This window comes from Haemaphysalis longicornis, unplaced genomic scaffold (genome assembly GCF_048455015.1).
Source record: "Haemaphysalis longicornis isolate Haplotype H1 unplaced genomic scaffold, Haemaphysalis longicornis Haplotype H1 scaffold_1, whole genome shotgun sequence".
Classification (NCBI taxonomy): Eukaryota; Metazoa; Arthropoda; class Arachnida; order Ixodida; family Ixodidae; genus Haemaphysalis; species Haemaphysalis longicornis.
In genome coordinates this window covers 311,925,073-311,952,370 of record NW_027526203.1, presented here as the reverse complement: position 1 = coordinate 311,952,370, position 27,298 = coordinate 311,925,073, and the positions used below count along the sequence as shown (strand labels likewise).

At 49.2% G+C, this 27,298-nt stretch overlaps 1 protein-coding gene across 1 annotated transcript in view; it reads left to right on the top strand.

Annotated features, from left to right (window-relative positions):
• Nucleotides 1-2,778: 2,778 nt before the first annotated feature.
• The window catches only part of LOC144150028 (CD109 antigen-like), a 167,765-nt gene continuing 143,245 nt past the window's right edge, over nt 2,779-27,298 (top strand). Inside the window, exon 1 of the mRNA XM_077681819.1 lies at nt 2,779-3,200. Coding sequence (XP_077537945.1) covers nt 3,073-3,200 — 128 coding nt within the window. The 5' untranslated portion in view covers nt 2,779-3,072. The remainder of the gene's footprint in view (nt 3,201-27,298) is intronic.

Here is a 27,298-nt window from a genome sequence, read left to right as displayed (position 1 = left end):
CCTGTGCCCAGGCTCCGCCTGTGCTTTATTTCTGTCATTTTCACTACTTCAATTTGTGTGTGTCTTGTCGCTTGTTTGTTTCTTGCTATATGTTTCTTGTATTTTGTTTTCATGAAAGTACCCGTGCGCCAGCACTCAGGCCTCTGGCTGTTCCTGGGCACGTAAATAAACATGATTGATTGATTGATTGATTGATTGATTGATTGATTGATTATTATTATTATTATTATTATTAATATGCTCCCTCTTATTCTCTTACATGGAACTATATGGAATATTTCTTTGCTGAGTCATACTGAATGGATCTTGTTCTAGTTATGGTAACTTCTTTTTACCTGCTTCCCTTACTGTATAGAGAGTATGCTGTTTATATGACTCTTTTGTTGTTTTCCATTTTATGGATTGCTGTTATAAGGTTACACGATATCTGTAGTGTGCAGATGTTCTGTTTCATCAGTACGATGTAATTACCAACTCTGTTATATCCTGTCAGTTTTTGTTTGTGTTCATTGCATGTAGTGTATACGCTACCTACGTTTTTGTAGTGATTTGTACGGTATACTTTGTAATATACATTCTAAAAGTTATTTTTTTCTACTCTTTTATTTTATACGCTGTCAAAGTGTTCTTTCCTTTCAATTTTTGTTTTCCTTTTTGTGTACCTGTATCCATCTGTGTACCAGCACTAAGGCCTCACGGCTGTTCCTGGGCACAATAAATATACATGATTGATTGATTGATTGATTGATTGATTATTATTATTATTATTATTATTATTATTATTATTATTATTATTATTATTATTATTATTATTATTATTATTATTATTATTGATAATAATATTCACTTCGCTGCCGGCGAAATCGCGTCGATCTCTTCTTTCTTTTCAAGCTCGTTCACGGTGCTATATCCTGTCCTATACTGCTCAATAGTATTAATTTTCGGATTCCGCGGAAGCAAACAAGAGAGAGCAGGCCGTTTCTTGTAACTACCCGCCTCTCTCAGCACTCAACCCTCAACAGGATACAAAGTCTTTATAATTTTTATTTTCTTGACCTCGATGTTTTTGATGGGTCACAGTTATCGTTTTCCTCCAAGGTTTCTACCGTTATAAGATAACATCACATGTGCAATTTGTTTATATCCTTCTCTTTTACTTTATCTGGCGCATTGTTGTATGTATGTATGTATGTATGTATGTATGTATGTATGTATGTATGTATGTATGTATGTATGTATGTATGTATGTATGTATGTATGTATGTATGTATGTATGTATGTATGTATGTATGTATGTATATTATCTGACTTTTCGTCATTATCATTGGCTATTTCTCATACTGTATTAATCTACTTTTGTCCTGTCGTCCTAATATTTCTGTGCGCATTGTGTCTCTGATAGTTTTCTTCTGAACAGTAATCTTGTTCTATTGTGTTATTCTTAGTTTTTTTTTTGTGCGCCAGCATCAAGACCTCTGGGTTGTTCCTGGGCACGTTAAATAAATGATTGATTGATTGATTGATTGATTGATTGATTATTATCATTAATTAATTCCAAGTTTTTGCGGAAAGCTGAAACATTCAGAGTGCTTAGGGAACGTGACGTTTTCACCTCATGGTCAATCTCTCGTCCTTTTAACGCCGGTCCTTCCCCGTTTTTCACCCGCCACCGCAAATTACTGCTTGCATAAAATGGCACTGGCGAGCGTAACCCAGACACGCGTTTGACAGCGTCGTTCGAAACGAGCGCGCCCGAGTAACGCGCTATGCGGTGGGTATCGAATGGGCATGCAGACACGATGAGGGACAACGGGGAACTTAGCGCGTGCACAGGTAAAATATTTCGCCTCTTGGAATATTATTTTTCCCCAGTTTATTTCAATCCACCGAAGCTACCATCCTCCGCCCCGCACAGCCGCGCTGTTAATTCGAACATTCATCACGCACACGGCACACACGACGCAGACTTCACACGAAACACTCCGCGAGCTGACGCCTAGGAAATGAAAGCTACGTTTTGAAACTTATAACCTCCCGCTTATTACATACGTCGAGCTTTGGCTCGTAGCATTTCTTAAGCCCGGTCACTTCGTGAAAGCCCCCCCCCCCCCCCCCCCGCCTCCCTTTTTTTTACGTCGCTCGAGCTCTATACCTTCTCAGATATCTCCAAGCTGGCGTCTCAAGTTATACGCGCTGCCCTCTGAGCACAGCTCGCGGGTGTCATGCACTCGCGACCGTTAATTAATGCTGGGTGGCACGAGTCCCGACATGGGTGGCTTGCGTACAAGCGCGGGTGCATCGCACCCGAAGCGCGCGCGTATTTCCCATTCAAATGACATATATGTTCGCTCCCCGGCGCGCATTTTGTTCGATTCGCCGCGGGGCCTGTTGCTTATCTAATGACACTTCCGCGGCAGCGGCGACGTTGATCGGCTCCCACCCAGCCCGATGCCGCCCATCGCAAAAATGTGGGCGTTGACGTCAACAAAAACATCGTGAAGGAAAACCGAAGAGGAAGCCACCACGCAAGAGTGCTGCCACCGAGGCGACCCCAAAAAATCGTGACGTCACGAATGGGCTCGTAATTCCACTTTACTCCACTCCGCTTCTGCCGCTCGATAATGATCTCTCCCTCGAAGAAAGAAAGAAAGCACGGGCGAACCGGTTTGGCGCTACTTTTTGTTTCTGTTTCTGCCCGCTTGCATCACGGAGTCCTCGCGGCAGTCCGAGCGCACCACAACAGGTTTTTTTCGCTTCGGCGTTGGGCAGTTTCAAAATAACTTACGAGCTCGCCACGCACCTGACTCAGCGACGCGTCGAAATGCGCGCTTTGGCCGGCCGCGCTGCCAGCCGCTGATCGGCGTGCGCTCCTGTGTGCCCAGCAGGAAATAAGTGTTCCGCGTGTCGTGCCATGGGTCCCGACGCCTGAGCGACCAGCGTCCGGTCAGCTTGACCAGCGGCCAGCGTCGCCGCTGCTAGGGCCGCCCGTCGCACGCGCGGCGGCCGCGCGCGGGGCGTGCTTCCCACCGGTGCTGCGGCCTCGCGGCGACGCCGTGAGCTACTCAGTGCGCCATGCTAGCCGGCCTGGCAGGGTTGTGGCTCTGCGGCGTCTGGTCGGGCCTTGCGTCCGCAGCCCTGACCAGCAATGAAGTCACGGACAACCTCCTACTGGATTCGCTCGGACTCAGCGGCATCGAACCGTAAGTGCTGCGGCTCCCGCACCCGCTACGACGGCCGCGGGGCGCGGAGGAGTCGCGTGCCATCACGCGTCTGTAACGGAAGGCTCTCGGGTGACAGCTGCATTCCGTGCGCTGCTGCTGCTGCCGACTCGAAGGACACTGCTGCTCAAGGATACCTGGCGATCATTCAGCAACAGTGTCCCGTGGCTACGGCCGCCCCGGGCGCGATAGTGCCGGCGTGTGTTGAAACTGGGGCGTGGATCCCCCGCGTGCTTTTCAGCGCAAACGTACTTTGTGCCAGCGCGGGTTGATGCTGCAGTGGTATTTGGAATGGTAGGGGGTCAGTAGGCCGTGCTGGTAAGGTTAGCTGCCTAGCCGTTGTTGTGAAGGGCTGATAAAGAGCACGCGCTAGAGTGGTTGGCGCCATTAGCGAGAAGGTGTCGGGCACGCTTTCAAGATGGGGCAACATTCGCCACTTGCTATAGCTTGCACATAACGTTGGTCTTTGCTGAATACGATTATGTGTGGAGCAGATGAAGTTAGTATCCCCTTGTCGACTGGACTGCGTTCAAATTATCCCCATCGCGGATTTGCACATACATGTGGAGGATGCAAGAATGATGGCCAATTGTGTACTGCTGCTTTATTTGCGTGTACATACCGTCTTTTAACGACAGCTTTCGTAAAAAAACGATCACGCTTATAGAGAGGATTTTTAGTTGTCCGAGTTCCCCGTCTGTGCTCATAATCGGTACGGCTAGTGGTTTATTCCCGCGACTTGCGCGACCAGCGGATAACATGTAGGTAACACAGAACTCAGTTCATTAGACACACAGGCGCACACGCGCACGCACGAAAAAACGTAGCAATAACCACGCGCACAAACTGCGCGTATAAAGCGCCAGCGAGTAGAGGCGGTGGCTGTTGCCCCTCTCCGTGGCATTCCCCGCGCGAAAGGTATGTTGTCTGTCGTCGGAATACTTAGTGTTTTGAACACAATGGGCGTGGAGGCAGCTGCGCCCGCACAGATACACGGGAGAGCGCACGGATACTTGTCACGGCTGTCACAATGGGCGCCCAAGGATGGGCGCGCAACGGCGACGCTACAGCCGGGCTACGCGGGTCGCGCGCACGAATCCGTTGAGGAAGCGGGCGAGGCGGCCGCCCCAAGGCCTGCGGAGCGAGTCATGGATGGGCGGCTCCTTCGGCTGTCCACGTTAGCCTTTCGTTGCATCCGCGTTTGCTCATCCCCACAACGAAGTATGCGTGTGGCGGGAGAAAAAAAAAAAAAAAACGTAGTTTATGTCTGGAGACGTCGAGCGCTTGCCACCTACGCGAGCCTCTTTTGCCCACGCTTAACAGCGTCCGCTAAGAGACGCCTCTCGACTGCTGGACGCCGTCGTTTGATTGTTGCACGCTCTCAAGCCGCTTGTCGAGTGGATTTGGCACGCGGCGGTGCAACGCGAAGGACGTTCCGGCAAAACCAGAGGAAGTTTCGGCCCGGTCGGTTTCCGCGTGAACGTACAGCTTTCGAACTTTGGCGCTTTCGCGCCAAGTGGGGCGGAGGCGGTCGCTGACGGCGGGGCGCGCCCTGCCAACACCGCCCTGCGCGCCACCGAAATACCGCGCCGCGGCCTCTCCCATGAGCCGCACTAGCGGGTCAGATGACTCCTCGCGACCGTCGCATGGCTGAATGTAGTCGCCGGAGAACAAAAGCTCGTCTACGACCGCCCGTCCTGTTTGCGTAACTGAAGGCGTCAAGCGCGACTAGCGAGTGCAATGCGACCGGCCATCCTGTGCGCGAGTTCATTTGGTAACAGTACGCTGGGAGATGCGCGGTTTCAGGCCGCGCGAGGAGCGTGCTTGGCGTGCTCGCGACGTAAACAGGAGAGGTGCTCGTGTGTGCCTGTCGGCACGGGCGGTGGTGCGCACACCCGGCTGCGCTCCTCGGGGGCTTATTGTGGCCCGAAGATCCAACGAGACGAGGACCCAGAAGGGATAGATGATCCAGTCGAGCCTGGACATTATACTGGACATTAGTTGGGCAATCAGGCCCTATTGGGCCTGGCCTGATTGCTCAACGAAACGAAAGGCTCTAGAGGCTCTCGTCGGTTTTTCTCGGGATTAAGCATATACCGGTAGGTTCGACTGAGTTTACTTTACTTTACTTTACTTTACCATACAAAAATGATAGCCCTTTGATAATTTAGTGAGCCTTGACGGTGAATCGCTCGCTTGAATAGGTGAATGAATGTAACTGTCTTGGGCAAGTTTTCAGTGCCGATCCCAACCAAGGGAAAGAAATCCGGCGTAAAATTGGTATGGGCTAGAGACTATACATTTGACAAGCGTGCTCAAAGAATGAACGTACTCACTGAATCCCATCGGTTGTAACGTCAACATAGCCATCCGAAGGAGCGTTCTGCGGCGTTCATTTGGGCATTAATGCTTTCGCATTGGTGACGTATCAGAAGCACTCAGGTGTTGCCGGACTTTTCCGGAGCACTTTACGTTTCGCTTCACATGCGTACTCAATCCTTTTGAGTCAAGCCGTCATTTTTCGTGTTTAAAAATGCGTTTCCAGCACATACGTTTAAAACTGCGTCTGATGAGCTGAAAAGCAGCCCGGATAGTCACGCTTAGTAGTGACCAATAACTTCGTTCGCGTTTCCGCGTATCACTGCATTTCTTCCATTCCTTGATCTCTCAAATTGTTGACTTCACTGAACTAGCCGTATATATATATATATATATATATATATATATATATATATATATATATATATATATATATATATATATATATATATATATATATATATATATATATATCAGGGTGTCGAACCGGAACCGAACCGAACCGAAAACCGGAACCGAACCGGTATTTTTTCCGGAACTGAACCCGAACCCGAACCGTTATTTTTTGAGCACGCTGAACCCGAACCGGAACTGAACCGGAAAAAGAAATAACGGTTACCGGTTCATGCCGAAACGGTTCGACCCTCTGTTGTTGATATTGCACAGTCAATGCAATTCAGGCCTTTTTTTCTTTCCCGTACCATCAACTTCGTACTTGCTCGCGCACTTTCCCCTCCAGACAATTGAACACTATCACGCTTTATGTAACAACAGGGGAAATGAATGAGCACCAATGTAGCATTGGTCTGTTGCTGCTGGAGGCGCGAGCGTAGTGCAAGCTGACCAAACGAAATGTCATTCTCGGCAGCTTGCAGGTGATATAAAACGACTTTGCCCTTCCCTAGCTGCGACTTCATTGGAGAAATCAGGCTGCAGGAGTGCTCCACTGCGCAACAGCGAAAGCTCACACCCGATGTGTGCAAACTTTTTGCATTTCATAATTTGTTGAAAAGGTCCGACACCTGCAAATTTTTAATACTTGACAAGTGTGACCGCAGGAGCTGCTCAGTGGCTAAGCTGTTTGCTAAGCCGTTTGCCCAACTCGCTACATTGCTTCTACTGCTACTCGTTCCGGAGGGGAGTACTGCTGTGGACGAATTAAAGAGCGTCTACCCAAAAAGTCCCATCTCATGCTCCACGTGTCAAATTTCCCTTTCATTTTGTAACCGCATTACCTGTTATAAGATTCCGCAATGTAGCACACGGAACGATGGTAGGGGTTCAGGCGGTACGATGACATACTGATTGTAATGCACACTTTCGGTATCGCAAAAGGAATTGCAGTGGTCAGAGCAATAATGCAGTGACTGAGCGTAACTAAAGCTTACTTTTAACAAAAGTGTGGCTAACACATTCGATAAGGTGACAGCTAACAAATTATTCAGGGTTACCAAATAATATAATTCATTGGTAGTATTTATGTGCCTGTTGTAGAATTTTTCTGTTTTGTTACAAATATAAAAAATGTGCGCCATTGTTATTAAGCGCTGGTATTTGAACACGCCCGTACGCAGGACTAAATTTAAGGCCTCAAGGTTAGCGTGATGGGCGATTGCATAGCGACAATTGCGATTTCAACAAAAAAGGAAAGGACAGAAAATATATCCCACCATCATATCTCTTGGCGTTGGCTTTATGAATAGTTGCTAGGACAACAGAAAGTCTGAGCGATAAAGAAGGTGGTAAATCGTCGCCACTTCATGTGTTTTTCTAATATCTCCTAATTGTTTAAAGTTTCCTTTGCAATTGCGCCACTGCCCTTGGGGAGCAGCACCATTTTGAATGTCAGTTTGTGTTTTGATTTGACGGTCGTTTTAAACTAGTAAATGTTTTTTTTCTAATTTTAGTGATAATTCAACTAATCGAACCGGTTCGCGAACCGGTTCAAGCTCCCGAACCGGTTCGCGAACCGGTTCGGTACGTGATTTTGTCGAACCGGAACTGAACCGGAACGAAATTATTTCACCCGAACCCGAACCGTAACCGAACCGGTATTTTTTTCGGTTCGACACCCTGATATATATATATATATATATATATATATATATATATATATATATATATATATATATATATATATATATATATATATATATAAATCGCTAGTACACGTTTTTCGCCACCCCGTCTAACAGCTCGTCACGTACTCGAAGGAGGCTCCCAAGAAGGGGCTTCCGTATTCACATGTTAGTTTTGGTCCCTCGAAGGATATGCTGCGTGTGAGGACATCGTTTTGTAACGTGTTTCAATTATGCTGTGAGAATCCAGCCTCTGATGGATGCGCGTTTTGTGTTTCTCCGTTACTCAAGAGGAGACTCAGAAGTCTAGTAGGCCTGGACTTGCTCAGCTTAGCCTGGTGAAGTGTGAATGCAGTGTGGGACATTCAGTTTATTTATGTAATAGTGGAGTGCAAAAGTGCTGTCCGTGCTCGTGGCAGACACAGCTTCCGCATTGTTATTGTCGATTTGAGGAGCTGACGCAGGGAAGCTACACACGGGGTATGCGGAAATAGAACAATGATGCTGTATCATTGGCGATATATTGTCAACTCCATGGCGTGCTCTTTCCGTAGGCATAATGCAGGATGTCGAGGCGCCGTTTTTTCAGCGCCCCCATTTCTCACCGTTGACCACCTGAGAGCGCTTGCACCCCAGTCGATGGGTACTAATCCTACGTGTGGTGTATTTCTCCTAGTTTACGCTCAATAAATGTTTATTCTCTCTCTCTCTTGGATCCGCATTGACAACTTGTCCGAGATACAGCATTTTCTATAATCTCTCCCGAGCAGTTTGTGGGAAGGGTCGCCTCACTGCCTGGCTGTTTACTAACATTCTTCGTGTTTACACTTGAGCATGTATGCGACTAGGCTTTCCCTATACAGTTCTTGAACCTGTTTTTTCTGCATGTATTACGCTCGCCCTGAACAAGACGATACCATACACAAATCTCAACTGGGTCAAATGTCGCCCATGTACGCATATTACTAACTTCTCGCCATCGATATTTCTAAACACACCCTCTAAACCAACTGCAAATAAATTCAGACAGACCGAGTCTCCCTGTCTGACTGCCGTCATAATAGGAAACTTCCCCCCTTCTTATGGAAGACGCCTGCACATCGCTTGTGCTTATGCCATCCAAGAGCCCCACATAAATATTATTTACTCGCTGGTCTAGCACTGTTTCTTGCCCACTGTTTATATATGTGCTGACCGGTAAGGCGTGACTACCGTTCGAAACCACTTCAACATGCAGGAACATGAAATATGACTTAAAATTTCAAGGAACTGATCCTTAGCACGGTAAAACGAGTTATCGTTCTCTGCATGGGCCTGTTAAGCAAAGGTCGCGCTGTGGAGCAACAGGCTGCCGGTTAAATTCCCAACCGCAGCGGCCTGTTTTTTTCTTTTTTTTTTTTTTTAGTGCAGGCAGAAAGCAAAAGCACCCGTGTGTCAACACTTCGGCACACGTTCAAGATCCCCAGGTGGTCTAAATTGACCCGGAGCCCGCTACTCAGACCCAGCTGTTGCTTCATCCCAGCAAAGTATATAGCTAATCGCCGCGGTGGAGGCGAGAAACAACAACAACAACAACAACAAAAAAAAAAAAACCAGTTACCGCCCCCGCTACAGGGACCCTGCAAACGCTTCCGCTCTTTCCTTCGTGCTTGGAAGCGCTGCGGCAGCTATATAGTTATCACGAGAACAGAGCGGCGCGGCGTGATTTGCTCGCCGCAGCAGATACCACTTCTCGTCTCGGGTTTGCTCCGCAATCGTGTTTAAAGTGGCCATCGAATGCTTTTATTGCCAGAACTAAAACGAAGCCGGCCAATAGCGGCAGTTTTGCTGGTGGGACATATCACTCAAGCATGCAAACAATGGTCGGGCAAAGTATTCTAGCGAGTTTTGACAGTTATCTCATGTGCGTAGAGAGGATATTTCGGGGCCACCTAGTTTACCGACTGGGAATGTTTGAAGACGTTCTAAAAGCATTCCGGATCTTGAAAGAAAGTTGGAAAAAGTGTTGCAGGAGCCAATATAATTTATTATGTCTATTGCTGCACGCATGTCATTATGCCAACAGCTGGGCATCCGCGTTGTCGTATTTTGCACTGGCGACCAGTCCTCTCGGGGATACGTTCGACTTTTTTCCGCTGGAAACGGAAGAGATAAACTTGGCGGTTTGTTTATTGCATGCAGCACTCCGGCGTTTCCAGCGTACGGGCCTCTGTGTTGCACACGGCGTTCCTCTTGCGGCGTACAGGACAAATAGAACTCACCTTCAGCCTCTACGGTAGAGAGGAGAAGTTCTGCAGACAGTGGCTCATGAGAGAGAGTAAGAGTCGTTTTATTTCTGCCAAGGTTTGTGTTAGCCCTCACCGCACGATCTAGCGCGCTTTTAGGTCCCGCAAGAACACGTGGCTGTCGAGCGCATACTTGGGAGTCATGCTGGGCGGAAGAACGCCGCACTGCTGCCGCCTCCGTAGCCGCTTCTCCTTGCTAGACACAGCTGGCCGTTTGCCGTGGTCGGTCAGACGCGCACCTGCGCCAAGGCTGGCGGACACGTCTGTCGCCCGCGCTGCGGCTACCGCTCGCCCCGGCGATTGTGGCCGTCACCAGGGCTACATGGGCTCTTCCTTCCTCGGTGTCCATTGTGCACGGCGTACGGAAGAGATGGATAGTAAAAATCGCGCTATTTCTGCGTTGAAGAAAACAAGGGGAAAATCAGCCCGGCGATGGGGCGGAATCATACCGGATCGGGATGAGGCCTTTTATGATTGATAGGTATTTTTTTCCTGCTTTTTTTTTCAGTTCAGCTGCGTACCAAAGGATGTGTTTGCGGTATGACCGTTTGCAGGCCCTTCTCAAGAACGCTAATATAAGCGGCTTTGGAAACAGCGTGGGGAACCTTTACTGTATATGTTATGATAGCTCGTAAAGATGGCTTCAGAGCAGGGCTGGACAATGTCGCAATACAGATATCGCAGTAGTATCTTAGAGGTACTTTTAGTATCTGCATCTCTGCATCGAGATAAATTTGGAAAATATATTTGTATCTCCGTAGGCAAGTACTTTTATGATGTACACACATACACACACTCACACACACGCACTCACTCACGCGCAAGCACACTCACTCACGCACACGCACATACAAAGCTCCGTTATTCAAGCTTGCCCAATTACTGAAACAACTTTCCATGATTCCAGATCTCCATCACGCCTTTTGCGCAGACGATTAAACACTCAGTGTTAACAAAGTCTCGTCAGGTTACCAACAAGCTAGAGCCATCGAACTCGCTTTCCAGAATCTCGCACCTTGCGGCCTAACCTGTGCTCCCCGCAAGTCCGCTCTTTTGATCCTCCGCTCCCGAACCCGCAGCCGACCCCCGGGCCCCACACCAGATCCTTGTTACCACCAAGAACGAACCTGTCCCGCAAGTACAAACTCGGCACGTCCTTGGCGTGCCTTTTCACGCAGATGTGTCCAGAGAAGCCCTCGTTCCCCAACTGCACGCCAATCGTCCACTTCATTCGGCGAGTGTGTATGCAAAAACATGGCCTGAGAGAACAAGACACTTGTCGCATCGTCCGCGCCCTACTCCTTAGTTGCCCCACACACGGCACCCCTACTTCCGACTCAAACCTCAAGAACAGCCCAAGCCGACGCACTCATCCGTCGGCAGTAACGCATCGCACTGGGCCTTCCAGCTTTCATGACAGCAGCGGACTCCACAACACCCTTTCCGAGCTTCTCGAGGCACAACGCGCTAGTAAACTGGGAGGCCTGTCACACATCTATCGGCCGAACTGTCCTCAGATCATTAGGCTGCCACACGCCTCCATAAAGCGCTTCACCCCTCTCTCCCCACATCCGGACCGATATCAGCGTGGCGCCCATTCCTCGCCACGTACGCCCCATGTACAACCCCGGCCTATCAAAGCCAGAGTACGTCACTTCCAACGAAAGTACTCTTTCCCACCCGACACTCGCTACATCGCCCGAGACCCAGCGCCCCCTCTCGCAGTCACCAACACCGAATGCGCTATCTTCATCTCTTTTCTACCGCGGCTGAAGTCATTGCCCTCGCGGCACCCATTCTCAAACCCACTACTCACCTAACTATTATCACCGATTTCCAAAGCAAAGAGTACTTCCGGCGGCGCTCAATATCCTCCAAGCCATTGTCGACCTACCCACAATTATACCGCCGACCCCGGAACTTTATCGGGACGAGGCCCGCGAGCTTCACTTCTGGGCATTCCCCCGAATCCCTACAGGGCCCAGCGGCTCGGCCTGCCACTCTCCATCACCTGCCCCACCACTTAGGGCCGTGTTATGAGTCCCTCCTCCACTCCATTTGCTACATCCGCTTGGGTGAGGGGAGGATTCCACAATGCTTATGCATGGGGAAATCGATTTCAAGTACCTCCTCCACCGGAGGCTCGAGTGAAGGAAGGAGTCAGAATGTCAGGTTTAGGACTCGTTGTTTGAAGCTGCTCTAAGCTATAGATGCTCGTTATTTGCCTCGTTGGTTCAATATGCGCTCACCTGAACACTTCATCTTTTTTTGCTTGGTGGACAAGAGATTTAAAGTCATCTAAGTGCCGGCCATCGCCATTTCAAAGACTATTTCTTTGACTCAGAGTGGTCGTTGCCTTTGCTTCGGCAAAGCAGCCTGTCAGACAGCGTGTACACTGCAAAAAAAAAAAAAAAAAAAACATTATGTTTGGGTGCGCCAACCTCAGAGTATTGTGCGAAAGCTCTTTTCTTGGTCCAAATTAACAATTTGTTTGCGCAAAGTTCGGAATTGCTAGATCGTTGTTTGACCGGTTGCTAATTAACTGCTGTGCAGTCTCCATGTCGTTTAAACGTATACGCATGTAAGAAAATGTGTAACCGCAGACGTCCTCACAGATAACGGGCTAGCCCTTTTCGCTCAATCTCCCGGGTGGAGGGTGCTCAGGGTGCATATGTGTCGTGTGTGAGATCATGGGTCTGGCGCGACGAATCTCTAGACATTCAGACGACGACCTCGATACACTTGTCACACTTATTTCACGCGTATGCAAGCGGGCGCGTCGTTGCTCACGAGGCGAGGCGGCAGCGCGCGCTGCGCAGGCATCACGTCCGACGCTTTGCTTATTGAGAACAACCGGACAAGCCGGCGTGGCATTGTCGCTAAGGCGTTCGTGTCTCATCCGAGGGGACCCAGATTCGGCCGCGGCAGCGTTTTTTCTTTTCGCCAGCACGTAAGATTCTTCATACAAACAAATGCGAAATCCAGTTTGCTAGGTAAATAGTGCTTTCGCACTAAAAGATATCTGCACAGTATTACTGCATCTTGTCGCAGCGATTCACACACGACAACTGGCCCGCCGCCCTATAGGCGATCTATTCGAACATTCTCGATACTTAATGGTGAACCGTTGCATCGCCGTTTGCGTTACCTTGTGCGCGTGCACGGCCCGTAGCGTTGAGCTATGAAACCGGTGAGTTGCCGTCTCTCGCCGCGAGTTTTTTCGGGGACAGTTGCGTTGCTCTACAGTGTTCCGTGACGAACTCTTTCGAGCTTCTGTCGACCGTTGAGGGTCTTGTAAAACCGTTACAAGCCTTTACATGGCGCACGATGCAAGCGGGCTCGCTGTTTGTCTGGCGCATTGTTATGTGGGCATGCGGGCTTGCTGGCACGTTTGGGGGCAGGCACATGAAAGCACTGACCACCGCTATTTGCGGTTTTTCAGTACTCTCACGGTCAGTCATCGCGCTGACGCTTCTCGCCGTCACATGCTATGGTCACGCCTGACTGCTGCAACATTGCGCCGATCGGTTGCGACATATCGCAGTGGCAAATTGTGGAATGGCGGTTCCTTTTACCGGCTCCTAAAAAAATCGGGCGTATGTAGCAAATTAAGTGCTGTTTGTTCATTAAGTTTGTACTGATTCGGTATCAGTTATACCAAGCAAACGTATAATTTCGGTATAATTTGTGCAATATTTCGTCGGTGTCCGTATGTATACAGGGGAAAGAAAATCGCTTGTGCACGGGTTCGTTCACTTGAGTGCTTCAGTGCATCTTGACGGGACTTCGTACTAACAGGATTCATCACAGGTACAAAACCGGATGAAGCAATTCGTTTGAGCGATCATTGGCTTCTTGCTAGCAGCATTCGACGTGTTCCCTGTGCGCCGCATTCTCCGAAACAGTAAAGTGAATTTTTTGCAAGATGGCACTTATCATTTTGTAGTTGTTATCCTGTATATATGTAATGGCAGCTCGCTCGCTCTGGTTTGGCGGTGTATTGTTTTTAACACGCCATTTTACGCGAAAACTTAATGTTATGACTCTTTCGCTTCGCGACGGGCCGCCACTATAGCCCTTATTTGTTACGTTCACCAGGGAAGCTTTCAGCCATTGAAAGAGCGGCCTGCGTCGCCGTGGCATCCCCCTCGGCCGGCATATCCCTGCGTATCTTGACCCTCAGGGCTTGCCCCGCACTGGGGTTTATTCTCCGGGATATCTCTTTGCTCCTTACTGGCGCGGGCACGGTACTCGTTTCGTCCACGGACCTCCGCCGAGGCTCCTCGGGCAACTCGCGCCGCGGCTCCCAGCGTGAGCGGGCTGTTAGAGCGTGCCGCGCGGGTCGAAAACGTGCTCATCCGCTGTATCAGCCGGCCAGCGGGCCTCGCAGCGCGTGCGTGCGAAACCTGCGAGTGTCCCGTGAGTTGGCGAACGCATACGCCTTTTGTCCGCGAATGCATCACAGTTGACGCTCCCGACAAATCGGCTGCTTTGCCACCTATCGCCGCTCATAACATCATCGCTGCTGCAGGCAAGCGTCGCGATTCCACGTCACATGTACCCTGCGCTGTGGCTCAGTGGCTAATGCTTTGTGCTGCTGAGCCCGATCCCGGTCGCAGCTGCCGTTTTTCTGACGGAGGCGAAAAACGAAAACGTGCGTGTGTTGAAGTTTCGGCGCACGTTAAAGATCCCCAGGTGGTCGAAATTAATCTGGAGCCCTCCACTACGGCGTCCCTCATAGCCAAGGCTTAGTTTCCGCGCGTAAACTGCTTCCCCCTCCTTCTCACCCCCTCCCCCCAAATAAATATTCCCCGTGAGAATGGGAACATTTGTGCGATAGCGGCACTCAACAACCCTTGCCGCGGCATCTCTTCGCTGGAGCAACCGCCGTTATTCTGGCGGCCCTATACTCTGTTGTCACTGGATAGTCCTGGTGGCCGCCTAAGGCCTTCCTTTATTTCCTACCTCTGTCTGGGGCTACTTTGGATCTTTTTTTTATCATACAATAAGGATGCGTGCCTTGCTCCAAATGAAAATGCGCCCTTACGTAATGACGAGCCCGTCATAACCGTGACCACAGCGGTGGATGTTTTGGTTATGCCTGTGATGTTGGTGGCTCCCTTGTTTAGGGGGCTTCACCGGGTGATGCCGTCTTCCTGATTTTTCACGGACGCAGTAAAACGCAGACCGAGCTAGTGAGAGGGCCTCTAGATCTCTTGCCAGGATTCGTACAAGAACCGCTGTGCCCAAGGAAAATAATTCAGGACGAGTGCTTTCAGTGCCACATTTGTACATGCCACCTAAGTCCTTTTTCAAACGTTTTGCAAACGTTGGTCAGTATTCCTGAGCCGCTTGAATGCGAAGATTTCTGCTCAGGTCATGAATGTCGTCCACTCAAAACTCCCACAGCGACGTTTCATTTTTGACGTTTTTTTTTGCCTTTTGTTTGTGTGTGTGTGCGTGTGTGTGCGTGCGTGCGTGCGTGTGTGTGTGTGTGTGTGTGAGAGAGAGAGAGAGAGAGAGAGAGAGAGAGAGAGAGAGAGAGAGAGAGAGAGAGAGAGAGAGAGAGAGAGAGAGAGAAACTATAGGTGTTGGTGTGCACGAGTCAGCTGTCACTACTAGAATGGGAGTAATTTGCAAGGCAGCGCGTATGTTTACGCAACTTAGTGAGCGTGAAAACGCCCTGGAGTTGACTTGAAGACACACGCATGCCTTCAGGGTTGTCAGTGGTCTCTAATTGCGAACTTAACGTCGGTTTGGTGCCCAAGTAATAAGTGACGCACCCTTGCACAACATTTGCGTATTTAATGCACATACAACGCAGAGAGAAACAGCACTGAACAATTGCTCACTTTTTAAAGATGCACTGCCTATCTTCTATTCGCGCACACCTTCTGTGGTATACCTTCTTAGATAGCTGCAGATAGTTGCAGGCTTACCGTCGCTGGAAGTGTTCCTCCCCTCCTCCTCTCCCCTCAAAGTGGCCTGTTTGTTTCCAGCGCAGCGGTGTTATATGATCCGTGAACACGTCCTGGTGGGTCGTTTTATTGTTTCAACGCGGGGGCAGCAGCTGTTTTAAACGGCCTCGGCGTCGACGGCATTCCTGGCCGTTCCACCTGGCCGGCCGCGGAGTATGCGGCAGCCATAATTGTCGGAGCCGTCCGAAGTATCCCGCGCTGCTCTCAAGCGGAACCCGGTATCTGTCATCGCGGTCTCACCTTCCGCTGCTTCCAGCTCCGTCCCGCACTGACACAGTGTCGTGGGAGAGTGATTTACGCGCGTAGGCGAGCGCAATAGCGGCCACTGCGTGGAAGATTTGTTTGTGATCGGCTGGGTGCCTCCTCAGCTTCCTATCCACGGAAGCGGTTTGCAGCCGGAGGGGCGCATCCCGTTCCATGGTTTCTGGCCAGTTAGCCAAGGCTGCGAAGCCCGGCTGGACTTTCGACGCGGTGATGCGAATGATACTTTCGCAGTGCAGCGGCGCTGCTTTGTGGTGCGAGAAATTGGGACTGAGCTTCGCCACACGAGAGTGCGTTTGCATGTCAGCCTACCGTCGGGCAGGTCCAGTCATCTGTGGCAAGGTCGAAACTTGACTCGACACGCGTCGTCGGATGGGCGCGTGTACGGAATCGATTTGCGACGGAGGAAGGGGGAGCGTCACCTCTACGCCGGGCTATTATATAGTGTGAGCCCCTTAACAGCTGAAAGTCTCGGTACCTGCGTTTGCCTTTGCCGCCTCTTTTGAAAGCAAAGCACACGTACCAGTATTTTCGTGCGCATCGCCCCTTCAAACTGATGAAACTGATGATTATATGTTATGCCGCAAGGAAAAGATCATATGCGGCCGTGAGTAAATATGGTGGTTCGCTCCGTCTTGACAAATGCAGCGGCGAATATGCCAAACGATCCCAGTCAAGAGCAAACAATGCCCGTGCACTGCAACAGTTTTCGAATATGTATTCTTATTTTACGTGCCCTTCATTGGGTCATATCGCTTGAGTTCCACAGCTGTTGAGCATACTTCGATTGATTGATTGATTGATTGATTGATTGATTGATTGATTGATTGATTGATTGATTGATTGATTGATTGATTGATTGATTGATTGATTGATTGATTGTGGTGTTTAACGCGCCGACGCAACGCAGGCGATGAGGCGCGCCGTAGTGGAGGGCTCCGGATTAATTTTGACCACCTGGGGATCTTTATCGTGCGCCGAAATCTCGTACACACGGGCGTTTTTGCTTTTCGCCTCCATCAGAAAAGCGGCCGCCGCGGCCGGGAATCGAACCCGCGACCTCGTGCTCAGCAGCGCAACGCCTTAGCCACTGAGCCACCGCGGCGGGTGAGCATACTTCGAACAGGTAACGTTGTTTGATTTAGATGCGAAAAATTGGGATAGAGATTGGCGCCTCGCAATACTGTCGCCACTGATGTGATCTAATACACCCGCAAAGCAAGTTTTACCTGAAGCGCTTCCAAGCTCCAGGTTCGCGCTTCAGAGAGGTGTGATCGGCAACATGACACGCGTTTCATTGCATATTCAGGAAGAGCAAGCGCCGATTGCGACATTCGGTACTTGACTGGTTTCGGAGACGTGGGAATCTCCTTTTACGCGTCCACGTTCTTGGCGTCTCCTTACTCATAGACCTTTGAGCGTCACAGCTAGACCGCGATTATGCAGCAACTGCACGCGGAGACATCTTCCCTCGCAAGCTGTCATGTTCACTCAAGCGAGAAACAGTGGTTCGCCTCGTTTCATCCGTGATGCATTCAGGGCTCAGAGTCTACGGCGGCTCGCTTCCTTTTTATTTTTTTTTAACCCTCATTTTCGCGTCATGCCGAGCTCACGAGAAGCCCTAGACAACGACGGTGCGGACGCACGCACGAAGAAGTAGCCAAAAAAAATGTGACAGTGCCTGGTAGAAAAAAAAAAAAGGAAAAGAAACAAGAAGAAACGCGGAAGAGGCTGTGTAATGTACTTGCAGATGCCTTGTGACTCACCAAGGTGAGCCCACCCGCGTTTAATCGCATCTCTTTCATCCCTTTCATCCCTCCAAAGCGGCCCCAAGCATCTCTTCTTGTACACGTACGTTGTTGGACACAGACCTTGAAGCTTTTGGAGCCCGTAGAACATCCACTCGTTTATTCTGGCCCGCCTGTTCTTCCGGTAATATGGGGAAATAGTAATGACAGTTGTATTTGTTGATGATAAACAAGTAAGCCTGAGTGTGTTCAGGAGTGTTCCGCGTTGAAGACAAAGATCAGCCCTAATTCTTCAATAAACCAGAATACTTACGAGTTTGACAGCCGATTGTACTGTTGCATTTTTTATGTGCATTGTTTTTATGAATCGTTGTTCCAGTATAATAGTCTGTAAGCTCTGGTAGTTTTGTCACTAACTCCGTACTAGGTTTTAAAAGACGTTTGTGCCTATTGTTGGCAGGTGTATACCAAACCTGCGCAACAGAAACCTCAGAGACAGCATCTCCAGTGACGTAAAAGGTTTTCCCTCCAAATTAATCTCATCTTGCGTGCAGTAAGCATGCATAGCTACCGGTCGGCCGTTTCGATTGATGTCCGAGCGAGCGAAGATGTCGTGAAGCAAGGCGGCGGGTTGGGACAGTTGGTGCACTTGACCTGTTCGGTGGTGCACCGACGCTACACATGGCCTGCGTAGCGCCGGTGCGTTAAACCGCATAATCAATCAATTATTTCCACTCTTACTTGGCTCACTACGATATCGCTGGGGGGTAAAAATTATTTGTATATATTTATTTAAACGTTACTTCCGGATCATTTTGCGGTGGATTGAGTAAGAGGAGATCAACGTTTTTTTTTTCTTGTATGGAGAAGAGGCAGATGCCCTCTTCGCAGCTCCCGCATAGGAAGTGCGACATAGTAATTTTATTCGCTTATATGCCGTTCTTTATATATGTGCCGTGCCTTTTTTGTTGTTGTTGTTGTTCATGCCCCAACTGACCAGACCAGTTCAAACATAATTCTCTAGCACTATAATGGCGTACACCCTACTCACTAATTGCGAAACTAGCCGCTTGATATCTGACTCCACTCACTACCTGTCAACACGCGACAAAATTCATTTCGTGTGCGTAACTGAAAATTTGATAGTGGTGACTCTTTGCGTCGTCCCTCGTACGTGGCTGCTGGATGAATGCGGTCTTCCGCTCGTCCAGCACAGTTGATGCCCGGCCGTAATGGCACTCGGGCGTATAGAACGCAGGGCACCGCCAGCGAGGCACCTGCATGCATGGTCTGCAAGTGGCCAGGCGAGTGTGAGGGGAGGCGGGCGTCGCTAGGGCGACCGCAACGCAAAACAGAACACGCCGGCTGTTCAATATACAGCCGCCGAACGTGCAAAAGGCGCAGGTGGGCGATCTTGCGTCGGCCGCCGATGGGGACAATGATCAAATGCGAGGTTAGGACCCGAAGCAGGCAAGGAAGCGAGGGGGGCATTGGTTTGTCCACGGGAAGAATGAAAACAGATCAATTGAAAATCCTCATAAGAAAAAAAGGGGAAAAGGAAAGCGTACGTCTTATAAGTGGGTAGTTATGCTCAGGCCACTGGGTTGATCGGAGCGGCAATGCTCAAAACTGAACGAGCGGGACAGAATAGCGCATGTCCAGCTCCCTCTTTGGTGTTCATAGGGCAGTGGGAGTTCGCGCTGATGAAAGACAGCGCAGCACTTTAGCAGGGCGCGCATCGCTTGGAATGACACGTACAAGGGCCAAACGCTGCACCCTATTTGGAAAATTTCTTCTCTTCTTAATCGTTCAACGAGATACCAGCGTACGTGCGTCTTTCTGTTCTACTCTCATCGAAAATATACTTCAGTGCCGGGCAAACACACTCGTGACCACGGGGACACCTCGGCGGGTCACTATGCAGACTGCAACCAACTTGCGCGTGCGACTCCGCGGGTCGCGCGGTCTCAGCCGGTGTGATGTCTTGTTTAGAACGGGCAAGACGGAGCACTCGGCTCCGCATCCGCGCATTTTGTCTGCATTTCAAATTGCAGTCTTCTTTATCGCTGTATTGAGCTTTATTGTAACGATATCTGCAAAACACATAAAGCCGTCATGGGGAGGGGGCTCTGACAGAATCTCAGTTGTTGATTGTCCTACTTACAACGTGTGCCTTATCGAGTCACACTGGTATATTGTTTCTAGCATATGCATTGCCTGTATATATGGTTGTCTGACATGCCCACAGGATGTGCCCTATGAATGGGCAATGAGCCGGAAAGACAACACAGGGCTGATTGGTGCATGGCGGAGTACAGTGCCACATTTTTATGGCGCCAACAGTTTTCTGAGTTGACGGATATGTTCTTTCGTGCGACATGCTGAATGCTGACTCAGACGCACGTGTGACAAAAAGAAATCAGAAGTCATTCCGGTATAGGCAGCGCTGACAACGCCCACCCGAGGAATCAAACAGGATGTCGCTTTCAAGCTTTAACTTTGGCGCCTCCTTCTGTACTAATAATTACCATGCAGTATGTATCTACGAATGTATGCTTAATTAACTGCCGAAATTCTGGTGGTTCAGCAGCCTTTTCAGAAGCACAAGGGATAAAAAATTTGTGACCTTCCACTCTCTGACTGTGGATGACCAGCGGAATACTTTGTGAGTAATTGGTTGGCCCCAAGCTCCCCGCTGAAACCGCGCCGTCGCGCCGGGGAAGCGTTCAGCGTGATTGTATCCGCGCAACGTCTTGCGTTTTCCGCCTCGCGGTATTCGGGGTTCCAACGGGCATCGCGCTTACGCTTGGCGCCCGAAACCCGATCGTCGTCGGTGGTCTTCTTCCGCCGCCTTCCCGCCCATTGTTGCCTTTTTTTTTATTCAGTAGGCTTCACTGTGCAACACGCAATGTGGGAAAGCCTGCTTACAAAGACCAAACTTACACCGATCTTCTTAAAGTCGGCTTCACTTATTAACAAAAACGAATTGCTTGAAAGACTTGTTTGCAGGGGCAGCATGCGCCATCTGATATCAAAATATGAAGCGCCGGATGCGAAGAAATCCGAAGGGAGGGGGTGTGCCGAAGTAAGGAGAGAGGAGAAAAGGAGAGGCTTTTCTCAGTCGACGCACTCAAAAAAAAATGACAGCTGTTAGCCTCTAACAGCTACGCTGTAAAATGTTGCAGGGGGTCGCTAAGCATATTCGTATGAGATAATCCCGTGGAAGCGTTTCTTTGGCTAGGTTCGTCGTCTTCTGCTAATATAGACTATAGCCATGGAGGTTGTAGGTTACAAATGCCTATAACAACCTCGGCATTAGACTCACTGCAGCTATTGTTACAGAATCACTATCCGTGCTGGCGCAACACTGCCCTCACCATCACAAGTCAGGTACGACAGAACGAACAAAAATCTGGAAAATGGCTCGGCGTAAAGCACACAGAGTAGCGCTAGGCGTTCCTGCCTCCACGCACACGGAAGCGCTTTAAGGCACGGGCGCCACAAACCCGTATACGCTCATGGATTGATCGGTACGCACAAGGTCAGCCAGCCTTAGCGTCTCGGGGACTCCGAACAGGCCGGCCAAATCATGAAAAGCCTAGGATACGGTGTAAACGAGGAAGAATACCAGCGCAAGACGCAGCTCACACATCCGAAGACTAGATCTTGGATCCAAAGCCACATCCGCCACCAAATGACATAAGCACCTCAAGGCACTTAGACCGAGAGCACTGCACGCGACGGCCCTGCTAAAGGTGATTGGAAAAATGGATCAGGATACTGGCGTACTGTACACGGACGCCAGTCTTTCCAACGGAACAGGGGTATCATAATAGTCAACAGACAGAGAATTGGAAATCGTCAAAGCAAAAAAAAAAAAAAAAAAAACCCGGTATATTAGAGCATCCGACTTTGCAATCCCACCAAGCTCGCACAATAGGACTTGGTAAGGATCTTCGCCGGTTCGAAAACGGCGTGTCGCGACTCGCCAGCTTGTTTACAAACGACAAAGCACAACCACGGTGCGGGTTATTAATGGCGAGAGAGAGAGAGAGAGAGAGAGAGAGAGAGAGAGAGAGAGAGAGAGAGAGAGAGAGAGAGAGAGAGAGAGAGAGAGAGAGAGAGAGAGAGAGAAAGTTATTTAATGAGACCGAAGAGGTCAGCCCTGCATAATGCTGGGCTTGCCACTTCAGATGGTTGGTGAACCTGTAATGACGGTTAAATGCAAATACAAATAAGAAAAGAAAAAACGGAAGAAAATCTAATAGACGGACACACGCGCACACATATACAAAATAAATAGCGAGACAGTAAATCACAAGCTGGAGTCGAGTCCAGAGTCTCTAAGGAAACGTACAAGAGCATTAAAACCCCGCACCGCATTGTCTCTGCTGTTCCAGGGGCCAAAAAATCCTTCATGCTGAGAGTTCTCGCCCGTAGTAAACTTTGCGCCGTCATTATCGCCGAGAAGAAACGTGGACGAACACACAACAGGTGTTCAGTGTCCTCTCGTACACCACAAAGGGGACAGACACAGAGGGGATGTCACCAGACCGATGTTGCCAACAAAGCTTTTGGTATAGGCTACTTTAAGGCGCAGGCGATGCATAGCTTACTCTGTTGGTCTGGATAAACCGGGCGGTATACGAAACGTACACTGCGGGTCGACAGTGTGTGTGTGTGTGTGTGTGTGTGTGTGTGTGTGTGTGTGTGTGTGTGTGTGTGTGTGTGTGTGTGTGTGTGTGTGTGTGTGTGTGTGTGTGTGTGTGTGTGTGTGTGTGTGTGTGTGTGTGTGTGTGTGTGTGTGTGTGTGTGTGTGTGTGTGTGTGTGTGTGTGTGTGTGTGTGTGTGTGTGTGTGTGTGTGTGTGTGTGTGTGTGTGTGTGTGTGTGTGTGTGTGTGTGTGTGTGTGTGTGTGTGTGTGTGTGTGTGTGTGTGTGTGTGTGTGTGTGTGTGTGTGTGTGTGTGTGTGTGTGTGTGTGTGTGTGTGTGTGTGTGTGTGTGTGTGTGTGTGTGTGTGTGTGTGTGTGTGTGTGTGTGTGTGTGTGTGTGTGTGTGTGTGTGTGTGTGTGTGTGTGTGTGTGTGTGTGTGTGTGTGTGTGTGTGTGTGTGTGTGTGTGTGTGTGTGTGTGTGTGTGTGTGTGTGTGTGTGTGTGTGTGTGTGTGTGTGTGTGTGTGTGTGTGTGTGTGTGTGTGTGTGTGTGTGTGTGTGTGTGTGTGTGTGTGTGTGTGTGTGTGTGTGTGTGTGTGTGTGTGTGTGTGTGTGTGTGTGTGTGTGTGTGTGTGTGTGTGTGTGTGTGTGTGTGTGTGTGTGTGTGTGTGTGTGTGTGTGTGTGTGTGTGTGTGTGTGTGTGTGTGTGTGTGTGTGTGTGTGTGTGTGTGTGTGTGTGTGTGTGTGTGTGTGTGTGTGTGTGTGCGTGCGTGCGCGTGCGTGCGTGCGTGCGTGCGTGCGTGCGTGCGTGCGTGCGTCTGTGCGTGTGCGTGTGTGTGTGTGTGGGGGGGGGGGCGCTTCTGGGGGGGGGAAGGGGGGGTACTGCAATTGCATGCGCCATCTGAGAGTTGTGAGTCGTGACTATTCCGTTGACGTCCTCCATGGGCAAAGGGAATTGTGCTGTTGAGCTTGTGGAATGGCCCTCGAGCGCGAGCCGATCAGATATTACATTGCTTGTGATGCCACAATTCCCTGGCAACCACTGCAACAAAATAGTGTGTCCTTTGCGCCGTGCCTCTGTGTGTATGATGTTGGTTTCATGAATCAGCTGGCCTTGGTGACTTCCTCGCTTGAGAAGTGCTTGTAGCGCAGAGCGGGAGTCCAGGAAAACTACCCAGGGAAGCAGCAATACAGTGCAGTACTCAGTGCAGGGTAATCTGGATTCCTGGGCATGAGCGCATTCGTGGAAACGAGCGCGCGAATACGTTCGTTCGCCCGTGAGCTTATCCGGGCGCTAGTGGATGGTCACCCAACGGAAATACCCATGCAACAGCTACACCGACCCAAGAGAAGCACTCTGGGAGGCACGCATGTATATTAAGACAACCCTCGACACGTTCCAGTACGATAACGCAGCGACATTGAGACAAATGGAGACCCGACCCCTTCCCACTTCTCCCATGCTACAGGAGTTGAGGGATGGAGGGTACCCCAAAACTTCCATTCTGGAGGAGTACCTGGGAATTTATTTAACAATCTGGGCCTGCGCCTAGAATCTTGCACTTCCGCCCGTAGTTCATGGCCTCATGCCACCTTCACGTGGGAGGCCTACTCCAGCGTTCAAGGCCAGCGACAGCTAGCTGACAGGCGGGGGTTGCCCTCGGCCCCATACCCGAAGCCCTGGAGTATGTGTAAAATCAAATCAAATCAAAAGTTTATTTCAACATTAGTTACGATGCTATCCTCTGGCAACTTTCGTGGAATACGCATATTGCTCACCTGTCCACCGAACTCTCTAAAAGTATAGGTCTCATATATAGAATCGGCCATTTGATACCACTATGGTTGAAACAAAACTTATACAATGCTCTCATTTATTCGAAACTATGCTACCGGATTTTGGTGTGGGGGACCACAACTAAAACTAATTATAACAGGCTCATTGTATTGCAAAAAAGAATTTTGCGCATATATTTAGATTATCATGGCTGTTACGCAGATTTGAGGACAAGTCCTTTATTTACTGAATATTCAATGCTTCGAGCTGACCAAATCTATTACATGAAGGTTCTGCACACCATTTATAAGCAAAAGACCCACAATCAAGTTAACAATAAATCTTCTGGCTACCATCTCAGGCATACACTACGGCACACTCCAAAAGTAAGAACGAACTATGGTGAGCAATCTTTCCTGTACCAGTCAACTGAAATATTAAATAAATTAGGAGAAAAATTAAACTTCGACGCCAGTGAACTTGCGTTTAAAAAAACAGGTCAAAAAGTGTTACTTAAGGAAAAGGCTTGCAATACTGACATATAATTAAGTGTTTGAAATATATGTCTACATGTTCCCTTAAAGGTAGAAATTAAAAACAATTACAAACAAAAATGCATTCATACGTAATTGTGACATAGTAGTGTAACTGATGAAACTTCATGCGTACGAATTACTGCGTTTATGTGTACACTGTGGTCCTTCTGTGAATTTTAGACCTATGCTTTGTATAATACATAGGAAATGTAGTACAGTCATGTCTTGTTAATATGGACCCCGTTTATGTGGACACCCCGCAATATGGACGAAATTTTCGGCGACCGATCTCTCGCCATGCCATTCTGCCTCGTTAATATGGAAACCCGCAGTCTGGACTATGGACAGCTATTTTGGGGACGAAACGGCTGAATACGGGCATTTTTGTCTCGTTATTATGGACACGAGCCCACAAATAAAAAATTAAAAAAATGACTGGTGACCCCCAGAGGCCCCAGCAAGTACCACGAATACACTGCTGGCTAAAGCATACAAAGAAGAAGCATGCAATTATCCTTCCAGTACCATCTCGGGACGCTGTTCCATTCAGTATCATCGAATTAGATCTGGAACATTCGTGATCAGCGAATAACACTCTAGGGTAGTGACGACTGGGTGACACCCTTTTGTTATCAAACAAGATTGCCCGGTGCGGTATACGCCGGAAGCAGCAAATCCTGAGGCTCAGGACAAGGTAATAAGACGATTATAGTTCGTGCCAATATTCGATGCGCACACAAGGCAAGGCTCTGCGCTTCTCTGGTCAGTTCGGCGGGGGCAATGGCTGCTGTTTAGCGCAAACGGACACAGGTTTCCGGCCAGCATAAAAAGGAAATATATGCCATTTCAAAAGTGACACGCCTTCAGCATGTGTTCCTTAATGTTCGTGTTGTTTACCTTGATTCGTTATTATGGACAACTCACATTATGAGCGATTTTACTAGGGAACGAATTTGAGAACAGACGTGTTATTATGTACGCTGTAAATCGGGTGGCTGAGGCCAGGCCACGTCCGCCTTTAGTCTGAGCCTCCCCTTGGTTTTGCCAAGAAATAAAAATCAAATACTCAAAAAAAAGAAAAAAAAGAACGCCTTCTATTAGGTAAAGTTACGCTCCCTCTCTCTCTCTCTCTCTCTCTCTCTCTCTCTCTCTCTCTCTCTCTCTCTCTCTCTCTCTCTCTCTCTCTCTCTCTCTCTCTCTCTCTCTCTCTCTCCCGATCGTCTAGACCGCTTCTCCCGCAGATGCTGGTGTCGTGGTTTCCTCGCCTACCTAGCTGGCAGGATCAATTGTGTGTGACAAAGTGAAGAAAGTCTGTGCTCACTTAGCGTGGAGACGTTCTGCCGGCAACCCTTGCCCCGTTTCCACGCGTTGAGAGCGCCAACACCGCTTGTCAGGGAGCCGCTTGGTTCCGCTTGTGAACACGTTTGGAGAGCCTTTTGTTCGGACCAGGGTTGATGGATGGAATCTGCCGCAACGGTTGGTGACACGTGTGTGCGCCGCGAAACACCCTGTACGACCCCATATATCGCTCCTCGGACAAGGCGTTACTCTCGGCGTGTTTATGCCCCCGTTGGCGTTGTTGCGGGTACGTCGCATCATGTTCGCGTGCTTTGTGGACTGACTCCACGAGTAAAATATAGTTCTTGGTGCACCAGTACAGTGGGGATCTGCGAGTTATTTCGTTGCCATTACTATAAGGGCTATTGGAAGGAAAATTTTCGACGGAGCATATTTTCTACATTTTGTTGTGCACAGTGAGAAGATAGGGGCTGCAAGTTGCAAGGTTGGACATTCATGGAGAATATATTTCTGCCCGCATAACTTCCCATGTTGATGACCCAGAAACATTAGCTGCGAACAAATACGTTTAAGTGAGCGTTATGCGAGGTGGTGTTCTTTATTTGAAGGTGGCTGAATAAGCTGGCTATATGAGGTCATTAAAATAATCGATTCAATCAAAACAAATATGCAAAAAAAAAACAAGTATGCAAAGCTTAACGCAAAATGCACTTAATTAGGCTCGATAATTAGGCAAAACGGGGGTAGTGACGCGACGCCTGCGGGCATTTCTCGCACTCGCTGAATGATGTCATCGGGTGGCGTCATCCATCGGCCTGTACGGATTGGCTGATGCTGTTAAAAGCCAACTCAAGGTTCACATGGATGGGACGCCATCTCTGTGTGGCTGCTATAACATGGCGGCAAGAAAGCGTCGCTCACTCTACTCTGGCCGTGCGCAATCAAAGTAGACGAACTATCAGGGTCTAGGGTCGCCCGGTTTGTCATTGGAACATAGGCAGTTCAGTTTGACTCTAGGTGCAATTCTAGTCTGATGCAAACCTGCGGTTGAGTTTCATCTTCTGGAGAAAACACAATACTTACGGTTAAGCCAATTTGGAAGGGAAACGCCCCGCCAGGTTGTGCTAGGAGGCCGATTTAGTACCCGCC